Genomic DNA, 25,097 nt, shown 5'->3' on the forward strand with positions numbered 1-25,097 from the left:
AATAAGAAAACATTATCATAAAACTTTAGGGACTAGTATAATGAACAGCCCAGTGTCCTCTCCCTCCCTGCCAAAATGTACACTTTTTTATATTATATTAATAGAATTTCCAAAACTATATAAAATTGTTAGACATTGAAGTAGAATTTGTCCCAGTGAGTGTGTTTAAATGACTAAAAAAGTTTGATTTTCAATAATTGAAACAGGAATGACAACGTCCATAAAAGCAAAGCTAAACCAATTAAAGAAAAAAGACCAGCAAATTTAGGACTTTTATTGTTAGGTTAATAAATACATCATGCCTATTTGTCCCAGCAATTGCCAGATAAATGTAAAATAGATTCAATTGATCTATTAGAAATCAAAATTATGCTAAAGAGGAATCTTTAAACAAAATAGATGAAAACATGGGCGTAGAGTTAAGGAGGTTACACCCCTGGCAGAATTAAGATGGATGGATAAACCCTTGGCAGCCAAGAGGGTGGCAATAAAAATGTCACATGCTTTATAAATTTTAGGCTTTATAAGTATCTTAATTGTGGGGAGAGGGAGTGTCCACCATCAGACATAAAATTTAACCCCTGTCGTTTTTTTAAGGGGGTATCAAAATTACCAGGTAAGATTCGGAAAACCCAGTACACGCCACTGCATTCAACATTTCAAAAGAGTAACAAACTGACAGACACAAAACCGAGGCTAGTAGAGAAGCTTTGCTATTGTCCATGATTTGATGATACCCAATTATTGCTTTGAATGTATAATAAATTAAATGAAATTACTGCCCTTAAATATTTATTTACCAGTCCTATGCAAGGAGACATGGATGTGGCAATGGCCGATAAATTGATGTACATCCCCAATGGTGAAACACAAAATTATTAGCTGTTTATTACATTAGTCTCCTAAGTTTAATGATAACGTTTTCTTCGTTGACTAAACAACTTTTGGGACTTTTGGTTGGTTGATTTATTCAGTTAAGTGTTCAAACGTTTCAACCACTAATTTTAATCTACAGAAGGTGTAATTTTGTGCATCATCATGTAGGATGTAATTTATTGGCCATTGTCTTATCCCTTTAGATCACTGAGGCCTATGCAAGGAGACATGGATAGGACAATAGAAAAAATTAAATATTTTTACTTTTAAGCTATGCACAGTAATAACATAACAAACAGCAAAGATTCTCTATAGTTCACTTTTTCTGACCGTCAGTCTGTAATTTTTGTTGATAAAAAGATTTATTATTTTTATGTATCTATAAAATTGTGTCTTTTAATATCAGATAAATCGGAAAAATATGTTAAATTTATCTTCATTTTTTATTTTTTTGTCATGTTGCTTTGTTTGATTAAATGTTGGCATACTCTGCTTTACTTGATGAAATATTGGCATGCTCTGCTTTACATGATAAGATATTAGCATACTCTGCCTTACTTAATGAAATATTGGCATACTCTGCTTTACTTGATAAGGTATTGGCATACTCTGTTTACTTGATAAATTATTAGCATACTCGGCCTTACTTGATGAAATATTGGTATACTCTGCTTTACTGGATAAAATTTTGGCATACTCTGCTTTACATGATGATAAATTGGCGGACTCTGCTTTACATGATGAAAAATTAGCAGACTCTGCTTTACATGATGAACAATTGACAGACTCTGCTTTACATGATGAACAATTGACAGACTCTGCTTTACTGGATAAAATTTTGGCATACTCTGCCTTATTTGAAAAAATATTGATATACTATGCTTTAATGTACAAATTTTCGGCATACTCTGCTTTACTTGATAAAATATTAGCATACTCTGCTTTACTTGATAAAATATTAGCATACTCTGCTTTACTTGATAAAATATTAGCATACTCTGCTTTACTTGATAAAATATTAGCATACTCTGCTTTACTTGATAAAATATTAGCATACTCTGCTTTACTTGATAAAATATTAGCATACTCTGCTTTACTTGATAAAATATTAGCATACTCTGCTTTACTGGATAAAATTTTGGCAGGATAAATAGGACAATTCTAACCTGTTGAAATAAACGAAAAGAGATAATTGTTACGGAAGGACGGATGGACCGACTATGACTAAAGAAAAGCTTCGCCTTTAAAAAATTAGACAATTTTTAAATATTTTAAGTCTGTTGTACATAAAATTTAGAATACTTTATCCATGGAAAACAATTTAAGGTATATTTACGACACACCTAGATAAAGGTCATGGAATTGATATTTCAGTAAGGCTTCGAAACTGATTAGAATCCGCTGAATTAGAACCGATTTTTAGCAATGCTGAAAAATCATGAATCATATCATATTACAGACAATTTTAAATATTAAATACTAAAATGAAAACCCTAAAATTAATACAAGTTTTATTAGACTGGGCTTTAGCGCCCTCAGGGCTAACAAAACTGAAATAAATTTCATAATTTTTCATTTGCTTCCCGCGGTAAGCTGTCTATAATACTATCCAATATGGATAAATATTCCGTTTCATTTTATTAAGGACGATTACATTTCAGGAATCTAAAGGGATAGGACATTGGCCGATAAATTGATGAACATCCCCAATGATGATACAAAAAATTATTACTTATGTATACTAAAGTTAGTGGTTGAAATGTTTAAAAACTCAACTTAATGAATCAACTAATTTAAATTCACTAAAGTTCCCAAAGTTGTTAAGCCAACGAATAAAAAAATATTTATTAAAAAACTTTGGGGACTCTGATTACATCCTAGATTTTTTTTAATTTGTAAGCGAAATATTAAGAATTAGAGAATATTACAGAAATTGGGCTGGCTTAGTTTTTTTTTTTAATTTTGAAGAGTTAGTTAATGGACGGGTTGGAAGAAGTTCATAACTATTTTCAGAATTCTTCAACCCTGCTTTACCCCCTCTCTTTTTTCTTTCCCTATTTACTAGTTAATTCTGAAGAATATATAGGTGTTTAAACAAATGCACCAAATTATTCTTAAAATTAAAAAATGACATCTGTTTGGTTTTCCTTTGCAATTAAGCTTTTTTTAGGTACAGGGAAGGTTTTTAACTATTTTGGGAGAACGTATCTTCACCCTCTCAATCTAAAATCCCCCCCCCCCAAATTTAAAAAAAAATATTTCTTATTAAAACTCAAATTAAGAAGTAGAAGGGCGGTTGACTTATCCCCCTCACACATTAAGAACACATAGAGGCTTCTAGGGGGTGTTGTCTATCTTAAAATAAAAGCTATGTCTTGCATTTTTTTTTCAATTAGGTGTTTGATCACGAATTGCATATGGTAAAATTTTTTTCTTATTTAATTGTTATCTTAATAGGATAAAAGTTATGCTTGAAAGTTGTTTTAATAACTATTATTATATGTTACATTTTTTAAAAAACGTGAAAATTAAGTTCAGAATTTGCGTAAATTTTGTACACATTTGCGTCATTTCTATTTTCGGATTTTTCATAGAAGCGAAGTGAAGTGCACTTTTGAAATGAATAGTGTCAGGCCATCAATACAAACTGACATAAGGACAGACAAGCACATATGTACAGTAGTTTCGTAAATAGCCAATAAAGATCCCAAAAATGTTGATCTAAGTTGTTGATAAGAAAACGTTGGTATAAAACGTCAAAGACTAGTGTAATAAACAGCCCAACGTCAGGGACAATGAGCTGTTTATTACACTAGCCCCCAAATATTTATAATACATTTTCTGATTCGTTGGCTTAACAACTTTGAAGACTTTTACTGAATTTTCTTTGGCTGTTTTATTAAGTTAAGTGTTCAAACGTTTCAACCACCATTTGTAATCTACAGGAGGGGTAATTTTGTGTGTAATCATTAGGGATGTACATCATTTCATCGGTCTTTGTCCTATCCCTTTAGATACCTGCCAATGTCCCCGTCCACCCTGATGAAACAACTTTGCTACAACATATTTAATCATCCTTGTTGTTATAAATAACTTTGATACTTTACAGCAGGGACTAAGGGAGGGGACAATGGGCAATTAATTCAATTTAATAGTTTTCAAAGAAAGGCCATGAAATCCAGATTAATCCAGAAAATTTGGAGGAAATTGTAAAGGGGGTGTTAATAAAATTGAGAAAACTATAAAATAAGAAAAAGGTTCCAAGAAAAAATCAATCATTTGAACATTAGATTACCAGTATATCAGACTGACGTAATCATTATGTAATTAATTACTAGAAAAATCTCCCTGAAACTTGTTCAACCCATTTTCCTAGATTTTAAATACTACTATACACAAGAATTAAATTTAGATTGTTAGATTAGGGTTCTTAGATTGTTCATTACACAAAACTCACAATAAAGTTTTTTGTATGAAATGATATTTTTTGGAGAATTTTTTTAAACCAGCCATATCAAAACAAATTCTTCCGTCTGTTATATTCAAAACTAACATAGCGAGTAGCGGCATTTCATGCGCTAGTACCCAAACTCAGTCAGAAACTGCTAAATTCTTGCACATTCCCTTTAAGCCAGTACCCAAAGTCTGAGACTCCTAAAAATTGAATATTCGATCCATTGTCCCCTCTCTTTCTCCCTGACTTGACAGTCTTGTATTGATTAATAGTGGATAAATATACACTGCGGTGGACATCAATCTTTTATTTTTGTAGGAAAAATAAAAATCATTTATGAAAAGATGAAGCAGCTTAAAGTGTCTAATAAAAAATGAGGTCAAACAATACAAATTGCAAATGAAAGGCCAGTATACATTTTACAATTGGTCAAGAGCAGGACAGTTATTTGTTTGATATTATTATCCTATTCATATGATTTTTTAATAATGATTCCTAGGACAACAAGATGAAATATCATAAGTAAAGCATCTCTATAATCAAGCCCTAAAAATGCAAGTATGTCCCTAAATAGAATATTGTAAAAAGAGATTTTGAACGATTTAGACTTATAAATTGTAGTTGTAGTTGTAGTTGCACTACTAACAACTTTGGAAATATAAGCGTATAGAACAATTATGAGAGCTAAAAGTTTACCATGTGAAAAATAAACTATGGCTTTTGCGAGAAAGAGAAATTTGCAAATTTTTTTGCAGAAGGCAATTAAGGGTGGCATAAAAAGCAATTCTACAATAAAATTTTTTTAAATTGCGGAAAATTAAGCTTTATTACCTAATCTATCGTTGATGGTGAAATGAATTATTGACTTTTTAAGTTTATACATTCATCAAAAAAGTAAAAATATTTTTCTTCGGGGTTAGGTGTTTTTTTTAAAAGGGGGGGGGGGTACCTCACCCAAAAATAGTTAAAAAAAATTTCTTTTGCCTATAAGAAGCTTAACTGTAAATCAAAAGCTTAAAAGGAGAACCATAACAGTCATCAGTCTAGCAGTTAGCGAGATCTTAATCTTTACAGAAGCACAAACACCCTTGTAGTTCTATATTTAGTTATAAATTGGATGGTTGATTAATTCAAACGCAATTATCCCCTCCCTCCCTGCAAATAAAATTGCTGTTATGAATCTATGATGGGAATGAGAAAAATATGTTTAGCGTGTTTAGGAAAATACGTGTCCTAACTTTTGTGATTTAAAAAAAAATAGCTAGTCGGTGCTTTTTGCAAGTAGTAGATGTAAAATGATTCATAGAATTTAGATATGCAATCGGTTTTTTAAGATAGATTAAGTTGGTTTTAAGGTACTAAGACGCAACAAAGAAAGAAGCCAATTGTCATCATGAATAAAAATAGTAAGATCTTTAATTTGACACCTTACTTTTTGAATTCTTTTGAGTGATTATTGAAAAAATCTATTTTGTTGAACCCTGTTGAATCAACTTTGAACTTTGGTAGCTCGTCACAAATGGGTTAAAACAAAATCACAAAAGTTAGGACACGTTCTTTGCAAAAATTTGCAGAAAATGATTTAAAATATTTATTCTACTTTCTCTTCCCAAACTCTTTTCAGAGGGTTATGATACTATCCCAAAAAATAGCTATAATCCTTCCCAGGACTTATGAGAAGCTACACTGTAAATTAGAACCGTATCGGTTGAGCGGTATTCGAGATCCAAACCATTTTGGGGGGTAATTACCCCCCCCCCAAAATAAATGTTCTTTAAAAAAAAATTTTACTGTCCAACCAGTTAAAACAGTTCTTAACCATGATAACAAAAAATTTAATAGTTTGATCATGTTTTATTTGCTTGGGCCTTTATAAGGGCTAAAACCATCCCGGGGATCTATGATGTAATTGTAAAGCACTGAAGATTCCATAAAATAGATACCTAACTAAATTAAATATTTCATTAAATAATGAAAAAGAATTTCTATAGGCGATTTCTTTTGGGAGGATGTCAGGGTGTCTCAAAACTAGTTATAAAACTTACCATGACCTATAAGACGCTTCACTTTAAAGTAAAATCATATTGGTTCATTGGTTAGTGAGTTAATTATTGTATTTTTATGTTCTAAAGAATGAGATACTACTATATATTTGAACTAGCGGCTACGCCCCTAGAAGCCTCTAGGGGCACTTAAGGTAGGAGGGGGAAAAGTTGACTTCATCCCATTTTAAATTTGAGTTTCAAAAGAGTGAAAAAAAATACTTTTTGAGGGAAGGGGGGTGAAGACACCCTCCCCAAAAATAGTTTAAAACCTTCCCAGGACCTATAAGAATCTTCTCAGTAAATGAGAACAAAATCAATTTAACGGTTAGCGAGATCCTTCGGGACAGACAAAAAACGCTTACTACTTTATATAATAGGATAGTAGTGGCGCCCTTAGCATCTAAGAACTCGTGTTTTCTAAAGGGTAAAAAGGGAGGAGAAAAATAGCCTAAAACCACTCAAAGGATTGACCTATAATAGTGTGGAACCATCATGGGATCTATGTGAAGCTTTCCTAAAAAGGAGAACTCAGTATTAAAAGTAATGAAATCTGAAGCTATAGTCAAATAAACCTTACTTACTACTTTATGTTATAGGATAGTACTTATTAACTTAATAGATTAGGTAGGTGCTTTTTTTACATAATTAAATTACCCCCCCCAAAAATTTTACCCCCGGGGTAAATTAGTTTGGGGGGGGTAATTACCCCCCCCAACAGATTTGGGGGGAGTATTTACCCCCCCCCCCAACAGACTTTAGGGGGGGTAATTACCCCCCCAATCAAATTGGTAAAAATTTTGGGGGGGGTAAAAAAAAATTTCGGCGCGCTTCGCGCGCCATTTTACCCCCCCCAAACACGAATTACCCCCCCCCTCAAATTTTTTACCCCCCCCAACAGATTTGGGGGGAGTATTTACCCCCCCCCCAACAGACTTTAGGGGGGGTAATTACCCCCCCAATCAAATTGGTAAAAATTTTGGGGGGGGTAAAAAAAAATTTCGGCGCGCTTCGCGCGCCATTTTACCCCCCCCAAACACGAATTACCCCCCCCCTAAAATTTTTTACCCCCCCCAAAATAAAAAGCTTGGACGCCCCTGCCTTCAGTACAGACAGACACAGATCCTGTTAGCAATATATTAGGATATGAGAACTAAAAGTTTACCATGTAACTATTAAACTACTTCTTTTTGTGAGAAAGAGAAAATTGCAAAAGGTGAATTTGCATGCGAAAATTAACAGAATATGATTTCAAATAATCAGTCTACTTTCTCTTTGCAAATATTATAGTTAAAAAATTTAAACGTGAAAAAAAATCTGCAATATTTTTGTAGATATGCTATATACTTTTAACAATATAAAATTTTGTTTGTAAAAATGTGGCTTTTTATATATATTTTAATATATATTTTATGTTTTAGATTAGTTAACACTTTTTGAAAATCCGAATGTTTTTTTAAACGAGAAAATTATGATTTTATACAACCTTATTAAGCTGTGTGTACCGAAGGACGTCACTAACTAATGAACCGATATGTTTCTCCTTTAAAGTAAAGCTTCTCATAAGTCCTGGGAAGGTTAAAATGTTGATAACTATTTTGATGGAGGGCATTTCCATCCTCCAAAGATAAATCGCCCGCTAAAAAAAACTACATTTTTTTAACTTTTTCTTTTTAAAATTAATAGCGAAAATTCAAAGGGGCAGAAAGGGGCTGCTAAAAATATAGCATAAAACAATCCCAAGACTTAAGTCTGAAAATAAAATAGCCTTAAACTAACATAGGACCTATTTGAAGCTAACCTTAAATAGGGTTCCAATTTAGTCGAGTAGTTAATGAGATCTTAAGCTTCAGACAAAGAACCTTACTACTAAAAAAATAGGATAAACTTTTAATTTACAGTAGACAATAGTATACATATAATTATTTTCACTTTATGAGTAGACATGTTTTTTAGAAGCGAAGCTACTCTATAATTCACTTTGTCCGTCCGTCCGTCAGTCCGTCAGTCCGTAACGCTATGGGGGAAATGGGATTTACTCAGCTCCTATAAAAGATAGGATGCTGAATTTTTTTGACAACATTCCCATCATTAAGGACTATAAAACGTCATTGGCGGTTGGACCGCTTTTTAGCAGGTTTTAGGCTATTTTTATATTTTTCACATTTTTCTCCATATCTTCAGTATTTATGGTCCGAATTTCAAAATTTTTTCAGCTATAGATATCAAAATTAAATTTCCTGTCGTTTAAAGAAAACAGCCATAAAGGCCAGACTGCCTTTTAGCAGGTTTTAGGCTATTTTTATATTTTTTTATTTTTTCTCCATATCTTCAGTGTTTATGGTCCGATTTTCAAAATTTTTTCAATTATAGATATCAAAATTAAATTTCCCGTCTTTTAAAGAAACCAACCATGACGGCCAGACTGCCTTTTTAGCAGGTTTTAGGCTATTTTTATATTTTTCACATTTTTCTCCATGTCTTCAGTGTTTATAGTCCGATTTTCAAAATGTTTTCAGTTATTGATATCAAAATGAAATTTCCCATCTTTTAAAGAAAACAACCATGACGACCAGACTGCCTTTTAGCAGGTTTTAGGCTATTTTTACATCTTTCACATCTTTCTCCATATTTTCAGTGTATATGGTCCGATTTTCCTAATTTTTTAAGTTAAGGATATAAAAATTAAATTTTCTTTCGTTTTAAGAAACCAACCATGGCGGCCAGGGTTTTGGCTATTTTTATATGTTTTACATATTCCCCCATTACTTTGTTTTTTTTTTATCCAATTTTCAAACTTTTTTGGAATATCAGTATCAAAATAATTTTTCTCATTATTAAGAGCATCTTTTATGTAATTTACTTTGACCATCGTCATCAAACAAAATAAAACAAGGTTTTGTGTTTATTTTAACCAATAAATCTATTCTTGATTTTAATAAATACCCTTTTCCCATCTACAATTTTTTGAGCTTCGCTACTTATGGATGTTGTCATCCTTGTTAAAATTAGGGATGGGAATCCGTCGAATTTTTGGGCCGGATTCGGATTCCGGATTCTGAAGGAATCCGTCAAAAAAAGTGACGGATTCTTGCGGATTCCGGATTCTTATTTTTGGCGGATTCCGGATTCGGATTCCGGATTCTAGCAGTATTTTAAAAGGCCGTCCGTCACAGAGGGATAGCTTTTTTCGTTAATTTATCACTATGTTACTTGGTTGAAGCCTTGATTTGTTTAAAGTGTTGACTTCCAGCATAACTAAAACATTTACATCACATTAGTAATTATTAAAATTTGTTATGTAGAAAATTTTTTTATCTTTGCCTTCAAACAGAGGGAGTTGTAAGAAAAAAGACGGTAATTTTAGCCTACCAATTTAGAATCCGGAATCCGCTAAAAAAAACGGATTCCGGATCCGGATTCGGATTCCAAAATTGGCCGAAAATTGGGCGGATTCCGGATTCCGGATTCGGATTCCGGATCCGGATTCCCATCACTAGTTAAAATACACTTTATCAATTTTCATTCATCTGATGACCAGAATTTTTTAGGGAATTCTGTACATGTACTGGGCCGATTGAGTCAGGAAAAAAAAAACTATACAATGAGAAAAATAAAAATACTCATAATTCATACAAAGCAACTATTTTTGCATAGGTGGGTATCCTTAAAATTAAATTAATTTTAAGTTTGTATTTATGTGTGTTTCAAAAGATCCTATAAACGGCAGGATTGATAAGTCAAAGTTTTAAACTTTGGGAACTTTTGGTTGGTTGAATCATTAAGTTTAGTGTACAAATGTTTTAACCACTAATTATAATGTACAGAAAGGTTAATTTTGTGCATAGACGTCCAAGGGGGGGGGGGGGGGGGTAAAGGGGTGATTACCCCCCTCCCTCCAAATGAATTTGGATTTTCAATTTTTATCCCCCCCCCCCAAATAAAAAAAATGTCTCTATAAAATAAAGATTACCCCCCTCAAAATGAGCTTGGGGGTGCCTACGGCAACCCCAAAATTTTTATTTTCAAATTTTACCCCCCCCCCTCAAATAAAAAAGCTTGGACGCCCCTGAATTTGTGTATCATCATTGAGGATATATGTTAATTTATCAGTCATTGTCTTATCCCTTTAGATCCCTGATTATAAAATAATCTTATTAAAATTACTGAAATCTTGTTATTGGTGCTCTACTATTGGACAAAATTGTTCTTATTTTCAGATATAATGATAAGAGTAAAAATACTATTAATCCTAATTTTTTGTCATAAAATAGTTTCAAACAAAAAATATTCAGAATCAAGTAATTTTAATCTTATTTGGTTAAGTGTACTACATATTTATTAAATCTTTTTGCTGTTTTCAGCATAGACGTTCAGGGGGGGGGGGTAAAGAGTGTTTGCCACCTCAAGCTTTGAAACCCCACTTTTAGCCCCCCAAAAATAAAAAGTTTGGACGTACTTGGTTTTTTTATTTATAAAGGAGGATGGTGAATAGGTAAACACTCTTATTATGAGATATTGATAGTTTCATTTCTATAAAAAGTCCGAAAAAATAAGCCGTGTGACGTCAATAGATCTCTTTTTAACGGGTTTCCTTTTCCAATTCTCCTCTCATCCCTCATTTTTATGACGTCACACGGCACATTTTTCTTCATTTTTAATATCTAGGAGACAATCATATATTCTTTAGTTTTAAAAAAATTATTTTAGAATGTAACGTAACTGGAGGCCTATTACATCCAGGAGGACTCTTGGATCCAGGTAACCTCCTGGAACCTGGACAAGTTAAAAATCCTGGCAACAGTTTTGTTCATATCAGCTTTATTTTTTATCTAATACCTGGCCTAGAACAACGTTCAATTATCAAGTAATTTTATTTTTATCCTCATATAAAAGTAACAGGATGTCTACCGCTGAGCTGATATGGTTCTCCTTTACAAAGTAGCTTTTTATATGCACTGGATAAGTTTTTAACTATTTTGGAGGAGGGTACGACTACCCTCCCGAGTGAAATCGCCCCGAAAATAGAAAATCTCCCACCCCCAATTTTTTTATTTCTTTAAAATTTTAAAACTAAAATTGAAATTAGGAGATTAGGCGTCACCCTCGCCTCCCCCCCCCCCTCCCTAAGGGGCATATATGCTATTATATATTAAAGAAGAAAGCAAATACCTGACATAATTCAGACAAACATCATTCAAATATTTAAAAAAAAAATATTATAGCAGACAAGTTGATACAGACAGACAAGTTGAAACAGACAGACAAGTGGATACAGATAGACAAGTGGATACAGACAGACAAGTGGATACAGACAGACAAGTAGATATAGAAAGACAAGTGGATACAGACAGACAAGTGGATACAGACAGACAAGTGGATATAGAAAGACAAGTAGATATAGAAAGACAAGTGGATACAGACAGACAAGTGGATACAGATAGACAAGTGGATACAGACAGACAAGTAGATATAGAAAGACAAGTGGATACAGACAGACAAGTGGAAACAGACAGACAAGTAGATATAGAAAGACAAGTGAATACAGACAGACAAGTAGATACAGACAGACAAGTAGATATAGAAAGACAAGTGGATACAGACAGACAAGTGGATACAGACAGACAAGTGGATATAGAAAGACAAGTGTATACAGACAGACAAGTGGATACAGACAGACAAGTTGATACAGACAGACAAGTTGAAACAGACAGACAAGTGGATACAGACAGACAAGTTGATACAGACAGACAAGTGGATACAGACAGACAAGTGGATACAGACAGACAAGTGGATACAGGCAGACAAGTTGATACAGACAGACAAGTGGATACAGACAGACAAGTGGATACAGACAGACAAGTGTATACAGACAGATAAGTGGATACAGACAGATAAGTGGATACAGACAGATAAGTGGATATAGACAGATAAGTGAATACAGACAGACAAGTTGATACAGACAGACAAGTGGATACAGACAGACAAGTGGATACAGACAGACAAGTTAATACAGACAGACAAGTTGATACAGACAGACAAGTGGATTGGAACGTACTGCTGTTCCCGAGTAGCTAGATATTCGATAATTACCCAGCTACAACTCTCACCTACTCGTAGATACAACAGTCTTAATCATTCCATTCAGAAAACTTAATGCTTTATTTTACTTTTGGTACCTTGCCCTAAATTCTAAGTCAGATTAATACTGAGCTAGTTATATCTTTACACAGTGGATATAGACAGATAAGTGAATACAGACAGACAAGTTGATACAGACAGACAAGTGGATACAGACAGACAAGTGGATACAGACAGACAAGTGGATACAGCCAGACAAGTGGATACAGACAGACAAGTGGATACAGACAGACAAGTTGATACAGACAGACAAGTGGATACAGACAGACAAGTGGATACAGACAGACAGGTAGATACAAACAGACAAGTGGATACAGACAGACAAGTGGATATAGAAAGACAAGTGGATACAGACAGACAAGTAGATATAGAATGACAAGTGGATTCAGACAGACAAGTGGATACAGACAGACAAGTGGATACAGACAGACTTTCAAATGTTGATTCATTCTTATCATAAGTTCTTGTTGGGTTGGTTAGAAATCGTCCTGTTAATTGCAATTTTTTGCAAGATGAGCTTTGTATTACATTACATAAATCTTTGTATAGGATTGTTTCTTAAAGTGCAGACTTCTAACTGTTTATGATCGTTTGTTGTCATCTTTATTTTTGTTATATTTTAGGTTAATGGATCAAAAATACATGCATATAATGACAGGGAAATTTGTCGTTAAGGTTAATAATACTGACCTCTTTCATCCAGTAGGGGATGGTGTAAAATCTGGTGGAGTATCCACAAAATTATATATCCATTTCTAGGTTGGAATCACAATTACGAAGATTTTTGTATTCCATATTCATTGAAAGTTCTGGAACCTGTATGAATTTCATTATTATTTCTGATGTACATAGTAAGGTTAGTACCAGAAAGGGAGGGGACCTGGAGCCATTGATTACACTAGTCCCCAAATTTTTAAAGTAACGGTTTCTTATTCGTTGGCTCAGCAACTTTGGAGCCTATTATTAGATTTGATGGTTAATTATGCTGAGTGTCCAAACGTTTCAACACTAATTGTAATCTACAGAAGGGGTAATTTTATGTATCATAATTGGGGATGAACATCAATTTATCGGCCATTTGGGGTGCCATTAGAAAGTTTGAGTAGGTGGTATACCTTGGCCCATGAATTTGAATTTTCTACTTTTCTTAATCATAATTTTTAACTTAATAAGGATGGCATCATCCATAAAAGCGAAGCTCTGAAATGGAAGGACAAACGAACATTAACACTTGTAGAGTGTCAGAACAGAATAAGCAGAATATTAATGCGTGAGACTAAATGAAATTGTAAATTTGTTGCAAAACAACTTAAATACATGATTCTTTTTTAGGACATACTTACATTTTTAGGACTTGATTATAGAGATGCTTCGCTTACAACACTGCACCTTGTTGTAATATATGAATCAGTATACCAAAAACCAGATGAATCGGATAATTCTAAGATACAAAAATTTGTTTTAAAAAAAGTAAAAAATCAGCATGTTCAAAATGGACTTACGGACATTATGGTAAATATTATAGAGTTGCTACGCTTTCTAAATCGTACCTAACTACTACAGGAATCACCATGCAATTATAACATGCCTAAATTAACAAAACGTACGGACCGACCCTAATTATGGAAAAGCTTCGCTTTTAAAAATATCTATCTTTTAGACAATTGTGAACCGTATTTTTGAAGAAGTTATTGGAAGAATTCTAAGTGAAAATTTAATCACACTAAATAATAAGAATAAAAAATGGAAATTCCCAAGGTAAAACTTTTTATAATTCGAAAATGTATATTTATGGGATAGATTCTTATTGTTTTTACATAAGATCATATTTTTTTCATGGAAATTTTTCTCAATAATTAGAATTCAAGAGAGAGAAAAAATAGTATCTAATATAGAAATGAAAATTTTACGAAAACCCCCCAAAAAAACACTTGAAAAAAAAACAATTAATTCCATATTTTTTGTTAGCACAGCTTTTCTATAATTCGAAATGTATGTATGTCTGAAAAATTTGTTTGTATGAAGGTTTCGTGATTTTCTATTTTGTATGGCAAATTAACATCTGTTGTTTAAACATCTGATTAATGTCAACGATTTTTTTACGATTTTCGATCTTATAGATGTTGATATCCTTGTTTTAGTTTATCACATTGCTTTATAGACGGCTTTCCGCAGATAGTGAAATAAAAAGGAAAAATTATAAGATCATGATTGAACTTTATTTACTATTCATAAAAATTTACAATAATAAAAATGCATAATTTTTCTGTGTGGCTGTGAACCGGTTCTAATCCTGCGGTTATTTATCGGTTTCAAAGCTATACAGGAATAGTTATTTCTCGCATCGTATTATAAACAGCTTTCCGCGGATATAGAATGTACAATTATAAGATTGAAACCAGTTTTTTTAGCCCCGAGATCCCGAAGGCACGGGCTAAAAAACTGGTTTTAATCTAATGATTGTACATTTTTATATAAGTAGAAAGCTGGATATAGTACGATGCTAGGCATAGTTTTTTTCGTAAAGATGAGAACCGGTTCTAATCCACCGGATTAGAATCGGTTTCGAATGAAAAAATTCTTGTAACTTGTTTTTCTTTGATAGGTTTAAGAAACAATATGTTGCAATCAGCTTTTTTCAAAATAAATACAGAAGAGAATTAGGTAAGAAAATGGCTTTTTTTAAAGATTTATTTTAAAGAACGTGTCTTAACTTTTGTGATTAAACAAAAATAGCTAGTCGGTGTTTTTAGCAAGTAGTAGATTTAAAATGATCCATAAAATTTAGATATTCAATCGTTTTTTTTTGTTGACCTCTTATTTTGAAGTCATTTAAGAGTTTTTAAAAAAATAAGTTGGTTTTAAGGTACTTAAACGCAACAAAAAGACAGTATCTGACTGTCTGTACTGAAGAATCTCACTAACCGCTGAACAGACAAAGTTCTCCTTGCAGTGTAGCTTCTCATAGGTCTTGGGAAGTTCTTGGGAAGGTTGGGGGTAAGCAGCACCCATGAGACATCGCCCCCTAGAAAATAATACCACCTCCGACTCCTAGTGCTCTAAAACCCTCTAGGGGCGTAGCCGCTATAAAGCAAATTTCAAAATTAAAGAAATGATTACGATTGCCCTTTTTAGGGATATATTTTTTCTGTTTAGATTTGTTTAAGTCCACACTGTGTTCTTCGGAGGGCCTTGAGCTTCCTATTATAGAGGAAGAAATGATTTATGAATTGGTTGGAGGTAATTTTTTTAAAAAGCGAAGCTGTTCTATAATTAGGATTAGTCCGTCCGTCCGTCCAGAATGAATAGATTTTTCGTTAATTTAAGCATGTTAGAATTGTCATATCGATTTCAAACTTTGCATGATGATTCATATGAGGCACGATTTAGGAAGCGTACCAACTCTTTAATCGTTTCAAGAAAGTCAGTACGTCCATTTAAAACATGCTGATTTTTGTTTTTTGACACGATTGTGTATGTTGTAATTATCCTGTTAATTTGATTTTTGGAATACTGATTCCGATTACAACAAGGTACAATAGTGTAAGCCAAGCTTCTCTATAATTAAGTCCTACAAATGTATTAAGTATTAAGTATATCTTTAAACAGTATCCTGTTTTAAAGAAGTTTTGCAACAATTTTACTAAAAATTTTGTTCACAATTATGCACTCATATTCTGCTTATTCAGTTCTTACACTCTACAAGTGTTAATGTTCGATCCTACTAATCAAACTTCCCAAAGAATATAAGCCAACAAATAAGATAAAGTTACTATAAAACTTTGGGGACTAGTGTAATAAACAGCCCAATGTCCCCTCCCTCCCTGTGTCGTCCCTGCGTTTAGAAAAATTCTAGCTGAAAGTATTTATTTTCAGAACTTGATCTAACTGGGCAAGATACAATCAGGCAAAAATTATAGCAATTAAACAAATTATGGCAATTATAGAATTATAGCAATTAAAAAATTGTAGCATGTATAAAAGCAAGTTTAAAATCTAAACTTTTATATAGATATAATTTTTTAAATGATAGGGTAAAAGAATTATGTCCAGCTAAATATGCTTTGGTAAGCAAAAATTTTTTTTACATTATATCATTGTTAAGGATCCCACTTTTATATTTTGAGCAGATGTTTTTGAACGTTATGAACCTAAAGTAGCTGGATGTTTGTATATGTGTCCGGTAACATCATATAAAACTCCATTTCTATATTAAGTTTAGGCATTTTTTCTTTTTTGAAGGGAATGGGAGATAATCCCTCCCCCCCTTTCCCTTAATCCTTTAACTTTAAAATGGTAAATTGGTAAAATGGTAATCTATAATACAAAGTAAAATGATGTCTTCCTGTCCATCTGTCTGTTCGTCTGAAGCTTAAGACCTCGGTAACAAAATGGCATCTACTCTTCAAGCAATATACCTACTTTTCCAGTGATGCTTTTAAGCTATTTTTTTGGGGGGATGGGACACCCTAACCCCCCTAAAATAAAAAAAATCCCCCCCCCTAATGTTTTATTGTTATTTTTGAAAATAAAAACCAATAATGGAAGTGAGGTAACCCCCACCGCACAATTGGGTAGAATCCCCATGAACCCCCCGCCCCCCCCCCCCCCAAAAAAAAATAGTTTTCATACAATTAAATTTTTGTGTTTACTGCGAACAACCTGGGTTTTATTTTGCTATATAGTAATTTTCCAAAGAATATTTTTTTGGATGTCACCCCTCCTAGGAATATAATTCATAGGAGGGGTGACTTTCCTTTAACTCATAGGGAAAAGCCCCTAATAACATTAAAAAACCTTAAAATAAAATAAAATTTCTATTTTAGGATCTATTTTACATTCAATTTCTGTACCATCTTGATTTTCCAGACTTTATTAAAGAGATTATTTTATTGGATATTGACGTAAGATTCAGGTATTGTCAAACAGTGGTACAGCTACTCTTTAGTTTGGTTATATCCGCATAATCTTTAAAACAGTGTTGTGCGGTAGATGGGAAGTTGAGGAGTCAACAGACCTCTTAAAATTGAATGGCCTTCTCCTATTTTCAACAGCACATAATTGCTATGCACGCAACTTTTTTTTACGAATCCGTTAGATTTTTTATTATTTTGACATTAGTTAATTTGATACTAGCCTCCTTCCTTACTATTAATGTTACTTAAAATCCCCAACCCCAACATTTATTTTGCTGGGGGGGGGGGGGGTGATTTTAGATGTAATTTCTGTTGTAAGTACCCTATCCCCAAATTAGTTATTAACCTTCCTTGCACCTTTAAGAAGCTTTAATGAAAAGAAGAACCATATCAGTCCAGCGATAAGCGAAATCCTTTACAACACAGACAGACAGAAAAGCTTCCTGTTACCTCTCAATAAGTACTCGTTTTGTCCAATAATGACCTTTCTGACCTTATAAAAAGTAAAGCTTTTCTATATTTAGGGTCGATCCGTCCATACGTAGCGGATAGCTTTTTTCGTTAATTTAGGCATATAAGAATTGTCCTATCGAAATTAATCTTTGCATGGTGATTCCTGCAGTATTTAGGTACGATTTAGAAAGTGTAGCAACTCTATAATCGTTACCAGAATGTCCGTACGTCCATTTTAAACATGTTGATTTTTAACTTGTTTAACAACAATTTTTTATGTGATATAATCATCCGATTGATCTGATTTATGGAGTATTGATTCCCATTACAATTAGGTACAATATTATAAGAGAAGCATCTCTTTAATCAAGTCCTAAAATATCAGTATGTCCTTAAACAGAACTCTGTATTTTAGAAGTTTTGCAACAAATTTACGTATAATTTTGTCAAAGCATATATATTTATATTTTGTATAATCAGTTCTGACACTTTACAAGAGCTAATAATCTGTCATACCGTTTAAGAGCTTCGCTTTTATGGATGTTGTCATCCTTGTTTCTTTCAGATCTGATGTTGGTGACTTACATGAACTATTTAACATTATGAACAGGTAGGTAGGCCCAACACAGAGCTCTGCACCCTCCCCCCCCCCTCTTAATTTTTAAATAAATTGAAAACAATGAGGGAGTTGTAGTTTTTCTTTAATATGCCTAACTCCTTCAAAGGGCCCTATCCCTGCGGTGTCCTAACCCGGCGGGGCTACCCAGCAACAAATTATATAACCCAACCTGACCTAAACAAATAAACAAACAATTTGAAAACTTATTTTCAAATTATTTATTTATTTTAAAGTCATAAATTATCAGAAGATAATTAATTATTCAACTTAATGATATTGCTCAGCTCATTCAGGCTTGCTTAAAAAATGCTTAGAATTTGTGAATTTTATGAGAGTTTCTCGCATACTCTTATATATTCTGATAAAATGTTTCTCCCAGCTGACAAATGTACTGACACCCCCTCCCCCTCCCCTGACCATGAAGGAATGTATTCTATATCCATTGCTTCAAACCTAGTTTCAATTGTTTATGTTTGTGGTCATAATTGACATGTTATTGACATCTCTATAAGTAGCGAAGCATTAAAAAATGATGGATGGGAATGCGGACCAGTAGATTTAAGGACCATTTGTTAAAATCAACAATCCCGAAAGCTTTCTCACGTAGTTATAAATTTTTTTACTATGGGTTTACATTTTGTAGCATGACTGATAGACAGGTGGACAAAGTAAACTACATGCTGGATGCTCTATAGAATATCTTCATAAAAAATTGGCCGTGCTTGTTGATAAAAATATTACATTTCCCCCATAGCGTTTCAGACTGACTGACAGACAGTCACAGTGAATTATAGAGTGGCTTCGCTACTAAAAAGAATAGTTATTTCTCGTATCGTATTATAAACGGCTTTCCGCGGATATAGAATGTACAATTATAAGATTAAAACTAGTTTTTTTAGCCCCGTGGTGCCGAAGGCACCGGCTAAAAAAACTAGTTTTAATCTTATGATTGTACATTTCTATATTCGTAGAAAACTGGATATAATACGATGCTAGACATAGTTTTTTCGTATTCATGAGAACCGGTTCCTATCCACCGGATTCAAATGAATACGAGAAAATTTTTTACACTTAGGAAAGAAATAATTGGAATTGGAAAAGATTTTGTGGAACACAGCAACGAAGTTAGAACTTGGAGTCATATTTATGAAAAAGTTTATGATTCTTTTGGAATTACTGGCCCATTTCAGGTAGTGGCTAATGTTTTATGGATATATTATCCTCTAGCGGCTTCGCCCCTAGAGGCCTCCAGGGGCACTTGAGGAGGAGGGTAGGTTGAATTTGAGAACCGAATTTCTTAATTTACATTTTTAAAAAAAGTAAAAAATTTGGGGTAGGGGAAGGGGGTAACCCCCCATTCCCAATTTTAGTTTTAAAAATGTAATTTAATTTTTTTTGGGAGAGGTGGGTATTTTTTTCTAGGGACGATTTCTCTTTGCAGGGTGGTGGTACTCTCCCCCAAAAGGTTTTACGTTTCCCAAGACCTATATGAAGCTACTCTGTAAAAAAGAATCATAATGGTCAAGTTGTCAGCGATATCCTAAGCTATTGACGGACATTCTATTACTTTTATATAAGGATATTTTTTTAAACCTACTATATAGAAAAAAAGGGGGGGAAAATATCTACAGTACAATCATTAAGATATATAAGTTAGAAAGAATTTTAATGTTAGAGGGAGATTTGAAATCTGCATCAACTTTTAAGAATTTTTTTAAAATTTGTTTTTTGTATAATTCTTTATCTAAAAGCGGAAATACAATTTAAGTTAATTAATTTTGACATATGTGATTGGTGGATTGAAAACTATCTGTGCTCTGATTGGAGAAGTTTAAGTGTCGTACATCATTCAACCAATTAGAGCGCAGGTAGTTTTCAATCCACCTATCACGGATGTCAAATTAATCTATAATACAAAGTAGAACAATGTCTGTCTGTTTGTTTGTAGCGAAGGATCTTGCTAACTGCTCAACCGAGCAAGTTCTCCTTTACAGGGTAGCTTCTCATAGTTCCCGGGAAGGTTTATAACTATTTTCTTGGGGGGTGGGACACCCCCAACCCCCCCAAAAAAGAAAAATACCCACCCCCCAAAAAAAAAAATAATTCCCCCCCCAAATTTTTTTTTCTTTTTTCTTTTAAATCTAAAATACGAAAATTGGTTTGATCAAACCTCTTGGGGCAAAGCCTCTAGAGGCTAGGGGCGAAGCCGCTAGTTAACTTAAATTGTATTTCCGCTTTTATATAAAGAATTATACCTAAAACGAATTTTATAAAAAATCCTTAAAAGTTGATGCAGATTTCAAATCTCCCTCTCACATTAAAATTCTTTCCAACTTATATATCCTAATGATCATATATTACTAAAATAAAGTAAACGCGAAATAAGGTCCAAAAAACATTAAATAACAAAATTTTTTTTAGATTTTTAATACAACATATTTCCAAAATTTTTTTATCAGAAATTATGCCTGAAAAATTGTTGTGCTCTTTATAGTTCGGGGCTATGTTGAAAAATATGAAAAGGTTGAAAAGTTTTAAGTCCATTGAAACATTTTCCCACGTAGCTCCTATACTGTACGTAGCACAGGAATGGTTCTTATATTTCCAAAAAACATACTGTATAAGGTGCAAAACATCGCTTGCTTTAATTTTTAAAAAATAATTAAATTTTTTGCTTTAGGCATTAAATAGTGGTGTTGTTCTAATAAATATGGACAAATTGAGGTAATATTTTCATTTAATTAGCTAATTATCTTATTTTTCAGTGCATTTCCACTGATTTAGTTTTAAAAAAAGAAAAGTTAACTTTAATATGGCTATTAATTCATAAGGATCACTAATAAGAATAGGTCTTAATCTATTTTCTTACAATAATATTTCGTTTGATATTTACTGGGTTAGAACCGGATCTGAGCCATACAAAAATCATATATTTATTACATATTACACATTAGTCTCCATCTTATCTCATATTTTTTTTTATTTTAATATCTGCGGAATGTTGTCTATAATACGATACGATAAATAAATAAACTATTGTAGGTGCCAGCCCAAACTATTTACCCCTGAATATATTCTACAGCTTAGAGATGAATTTAAATATGCTGCACTGGGTGACCAAGTAAGATAGATAGATAGCCAGACAAACAGACTGCTAGATGGATTGACAGACAGACAGATTAATAGAAACATAGATGGACACTAAAACAGACAGATAGATGGATTTAATGACAAAAGGACAGATGGACACAAAGATAGGTTGATGGGGAGATATTTATGAAGAACAATTGATTGATTAATTGACATATGGATAGCTATATCAATGAAAAAATAGTTTTGACAGATAAATAAAAATATCAGCGTTGCGGAGCCCTTTGATTTTGGTGCGGCTCCGGCTCTGCGGGGCCGCCTGTGAAAATACCGGCTCCGACCTAAAATCAAGAAAAACTCAACATATTTTTACCAAGTCTATTTTTGACTTTTGAAGAATTTTAAAGTTCAATTTTTAATAAAATTGGACTTGAAAAACTTAAGAGGGGCATTTACACACGACACAACAGAGTTACCAAATTATAATTAGTAAAAAATCTCTTGTTTTAGCTAACCCGGAGCCGTTTTTGAACGAAAATAACGGCTCCAGCTCCGGCAAAATATGGAGTCTCCACAACGCTAAAAAATATACAGTCATTTCTCAATTTGTTATATTCTTATACTTTGATAATTGCACATTTATTAAGGTTTTCTAGTTATTACTATCTCGTTGTTTAGGAGCTTTTAATGAACATAAATATTCTTGTTAATAATTTGTTTATTTTTATTTACAGAGTGCCTATCACCTTCTAAAATACAAGCATCCAAATATGGTAATTATTTAACAATCATTAATCTTAATATATTTTCTAGGCTAGAGTATAGAAAATAATCTCTGATAATCTATCCCTTCAATAAAACTTATTTAAAGCGAAGCTTATCTATAATTAGGGTTGGTCCGTCCGTCCGGAACGGTTGCCTTATTTCGTTAATTAAGGCATGTGTTAGAATTGTCCTATCGATTTCAAACTTTGCGTTCCTGTAGTCAGGTACGATTTTGTAAGCGTAGCAACTCTATAATCGTTAACAGAATATCCGTACGTCCATTTTAAACATGTTGTTTATTTTATACTTTTTTAACGACAAATTTTTATATGACTTAATTATCCGATTGATCTGATTTTGAAAGCATCTCTATAATCAAGTCCTAAAAATGTAAGTATGTCCTTAAACAGTATCCTCTATTTAAGCAGTTTTCTAACAAATTTACTTACAATTTTGATTCGACTTTAATACATTTATATTCTGATAATTTATATATACTTAATTTATACTCTGAAATTTAGTTCTAACACTGTGACTCTACTAGTGTTTATGTTCGTTTGTCCTACCATTTCAGGGCTTCGCTTTTATGGATGTTGTCATCCTTGTTTTTTTAGGTTTATGTACTTCCCTGTCAATACAACTATATGGTAAGATTAAATTTTGATATAATCAGAGTTCTAAGACGATTTGGTATTCGTTTAAATATTTGATATCAAAATGATGGAAGCAAAGTTTAAGTTTGAAATCAAGATCAAAGTAAATGTTTTAATCATTTAATATTTTTTATTAATTAAAAAAAATATATTTTACAAAGAAGGGGTAAGGGTTCGTGCTCAACTGAAAATTGAAAACACTGAATAATCCTTAATCAAATATCCTCGATATCCCTACTAATAATAGATATAGAATACGTGGACATTGTGAGAGATTATCGCATATCCTAATAAAATATTTCTCCCAGCTGGCAAATATAACAATACTACCTTCCCCAAATGACTACCCTATCCCCTCCCCTGGCCATGGCGTAACATATTGACCAATGTCTGATGACTATATTAGCAAACTAAATTGACGATACAATTTCCCCTGTCACAATATGAAGATATCTTATGTCCATTTTACTAATTAATTTAATTTTAAGAGGGTCATTTTTTACGCATTTTCAGTAAAAAAAATTTGTTAGCGTTTAGTCAAAGCGCTTATTAATTCAAACTGTTTTTAATTATGAACATTTCATACAACAGTTTAACTAAGTGCTAACACACAACTATACAAAATACGTGAAAAAATTACTCTCTTTTTTTATAGCAAATCTTCGCAGAGAAAAACCCTGAAAATAATAAAAATCTAAAACGCTTGGAGTACAATACCTGTCTTGGAGCTCCAAGAATTCAACATTTTGGCGGAGAAAGTGATGTTTTGGCAACACAGATTCCTGTCCTGTTTAGGTAAACTAGTGACATTACCAAAGCAGAAAGGGGACATTAGACTGTAAATACTAGTGATGACAATCCGTCGAAATTTTGGGCCGGATTCGGATTCTTAAAGAATTCGTCAAAAAAAGAGGCGGATTCCGGATTCGGATTCCGGATTCTAGCAATATTTTAAAAGGATTTTTAAAAATTAAGTGCTACATATGTCCTAAAAATCAATGTTCTTGGTGTTCTCTATAATTCACTGCCGAGAATCGAACTAGATTTTAATAGATATTATATGTATATAATGATGAAAATCTTTGCCTTCAAAGAGGAGGGGTTGAAAGAAAAAACTCAAGACGCTAAGTTTAGCCTACCAAATAAGAATCCGTAATCCTCTATAAAAAGACGGATTCAGGATCCGGATTCCAAAATTGGGTGGATTCCGGATCCGGATTGCCAACCCTAGTAAATACACTGGTATTTTATTCGTTGGCTTATAAAACTTTGGCCACTTTATTTGAATTTTGAGCGGTTGGTTCTTAACTAGTAAGTAGATCCAAACGTTTCAACCAATAATATCAATCTACTGAATCAATCTAAAAATGTATATCAATATATCGACTATTGTTTCATCCCCAAACATTTTAATGTCTTTTTTCTTATTCGTTGGCTGAAGAACTTTTGGGACTTTCAATGAATATTGATTGGTTGATTCATTGAGTTGAGTGTTCAGATATTTCAACCAATAATTGTAATCTACAGAAGAAGAAATTTTATGTATTTGTGAATGGGATGTACATAAATTTAAGAGCCATCGTAATATCCCTTTAGATCCCTGCCTAAAATAACAACCTATTGATTTATTCTAATATTTTTTTTCAGGTATAATCATCTATTGAAGGTATCTTTTAGCTGCTGGGATCCTACCTGGAAGCATTGCTATTAAGCAATTGAAAATTGCTCACAAAGTTTTAAAAAAATAAATATGACCGAACACGATGTTGTTTAATTTCTATGTTGTGTGCTAGCGTTAATCAAATACGCTTATTAAGAACAATTTGACTTAATAAGCGCATTTGACTAAACGCTAACACACAACTAACGGATAATATGCGAAAAAAGTTACCCTCTTTGTGAACTTTACTGTGATTCTTAAATACTTAAATTAACAATTTTTTATATAATTTATATATTGACAAAACATTTTTGTAGACTCAAGGTTTATTAACAAATTATTTAAATAAAAATAACTAATCAAAACAGAAAACAATATTACTGTATTTTAATAAATGACCTGAAAAGGTAGAGGGGATGTGCACTGCA

General features: G+C 32.8%; 1 protein-coding gene and 2 long non-coding RNA genes across 3 annotated transcripts; all 3 read left to right on the top strand.

The window, feature by feature from the left end:
* The first annotated feature begins 11,085 nt into the window (after positions 1–11,085).
* LOC145334982 (uncharacterized) lies at positions 11,086–16,441 on the top strand. The gene is made up of 6 exons (XM_080180632.1): positions 11,086–11,239; positions 13,273–13,369; positions 14,174–14,271; positions 15,119–15,177; positions 15,670–15,753; positions 16,390–16,441. The coding sequence occupies exons 2-6, from the start codon at positions 13,334–13,336 to the stop codon at positions 16,431–16,433; spliced, it is 321 nt and encodes a 106-aa protein (XP_080036758.1). The 5' UTR covers positions 11,086–11,239; positions 13,273–13,333; the 3' UTR covers positions 16,434–16,441.
* An 88-nt stretch (positions 16,442–16,529) lies between these two features.
* On the top strand, positions 16,530–22,410 carry LOC145304505 (uncharacterized). Its single transcript, XR_013874099.1, has 7 exons — positions 16,530–16,580; positions 17,340–17,428; positions 18,448–18,492; positions 19,577–19,691; positions 21,182–21,225; positions 21,544–21,622; positions 22,326–22,410. It is a non-coding gene; the product is annotated as an uncharacterized LOC145304505 (long non-coding RNA).
* Positions 22,411–22,930: 520 nt separating this feature from the next.
* LOC145304508 (uncharacterized) lies at positions 22,931–24,801 on the top strand. The gene is made up of 3 exons (XR_013874101.1): positions 22,931–23,003; positions 23,665–23,804; positions 24,657–24,801. It is a non-coding gene; the product is annotated as an uncharacterized LOC145304508 (long non-coding RNA).
* Positions 24,802–25,097: the final 296 nt, after the last annotated feature.

The sequence above is a fragment of the Acartia tonsa genome, chromosome 13, assembly GCF_053477335.1.
Source record: "Acartia tonsa isolate MP-2025a chromosome 13, ASM5347733v1, whole genome shotgun sequence".
Lineage (NCBI taxonomy): Eukaryota > Metazoa > Arthropoda > Copepoda > Calanoida > Acartiidae > Acartia > Acartia tonsa.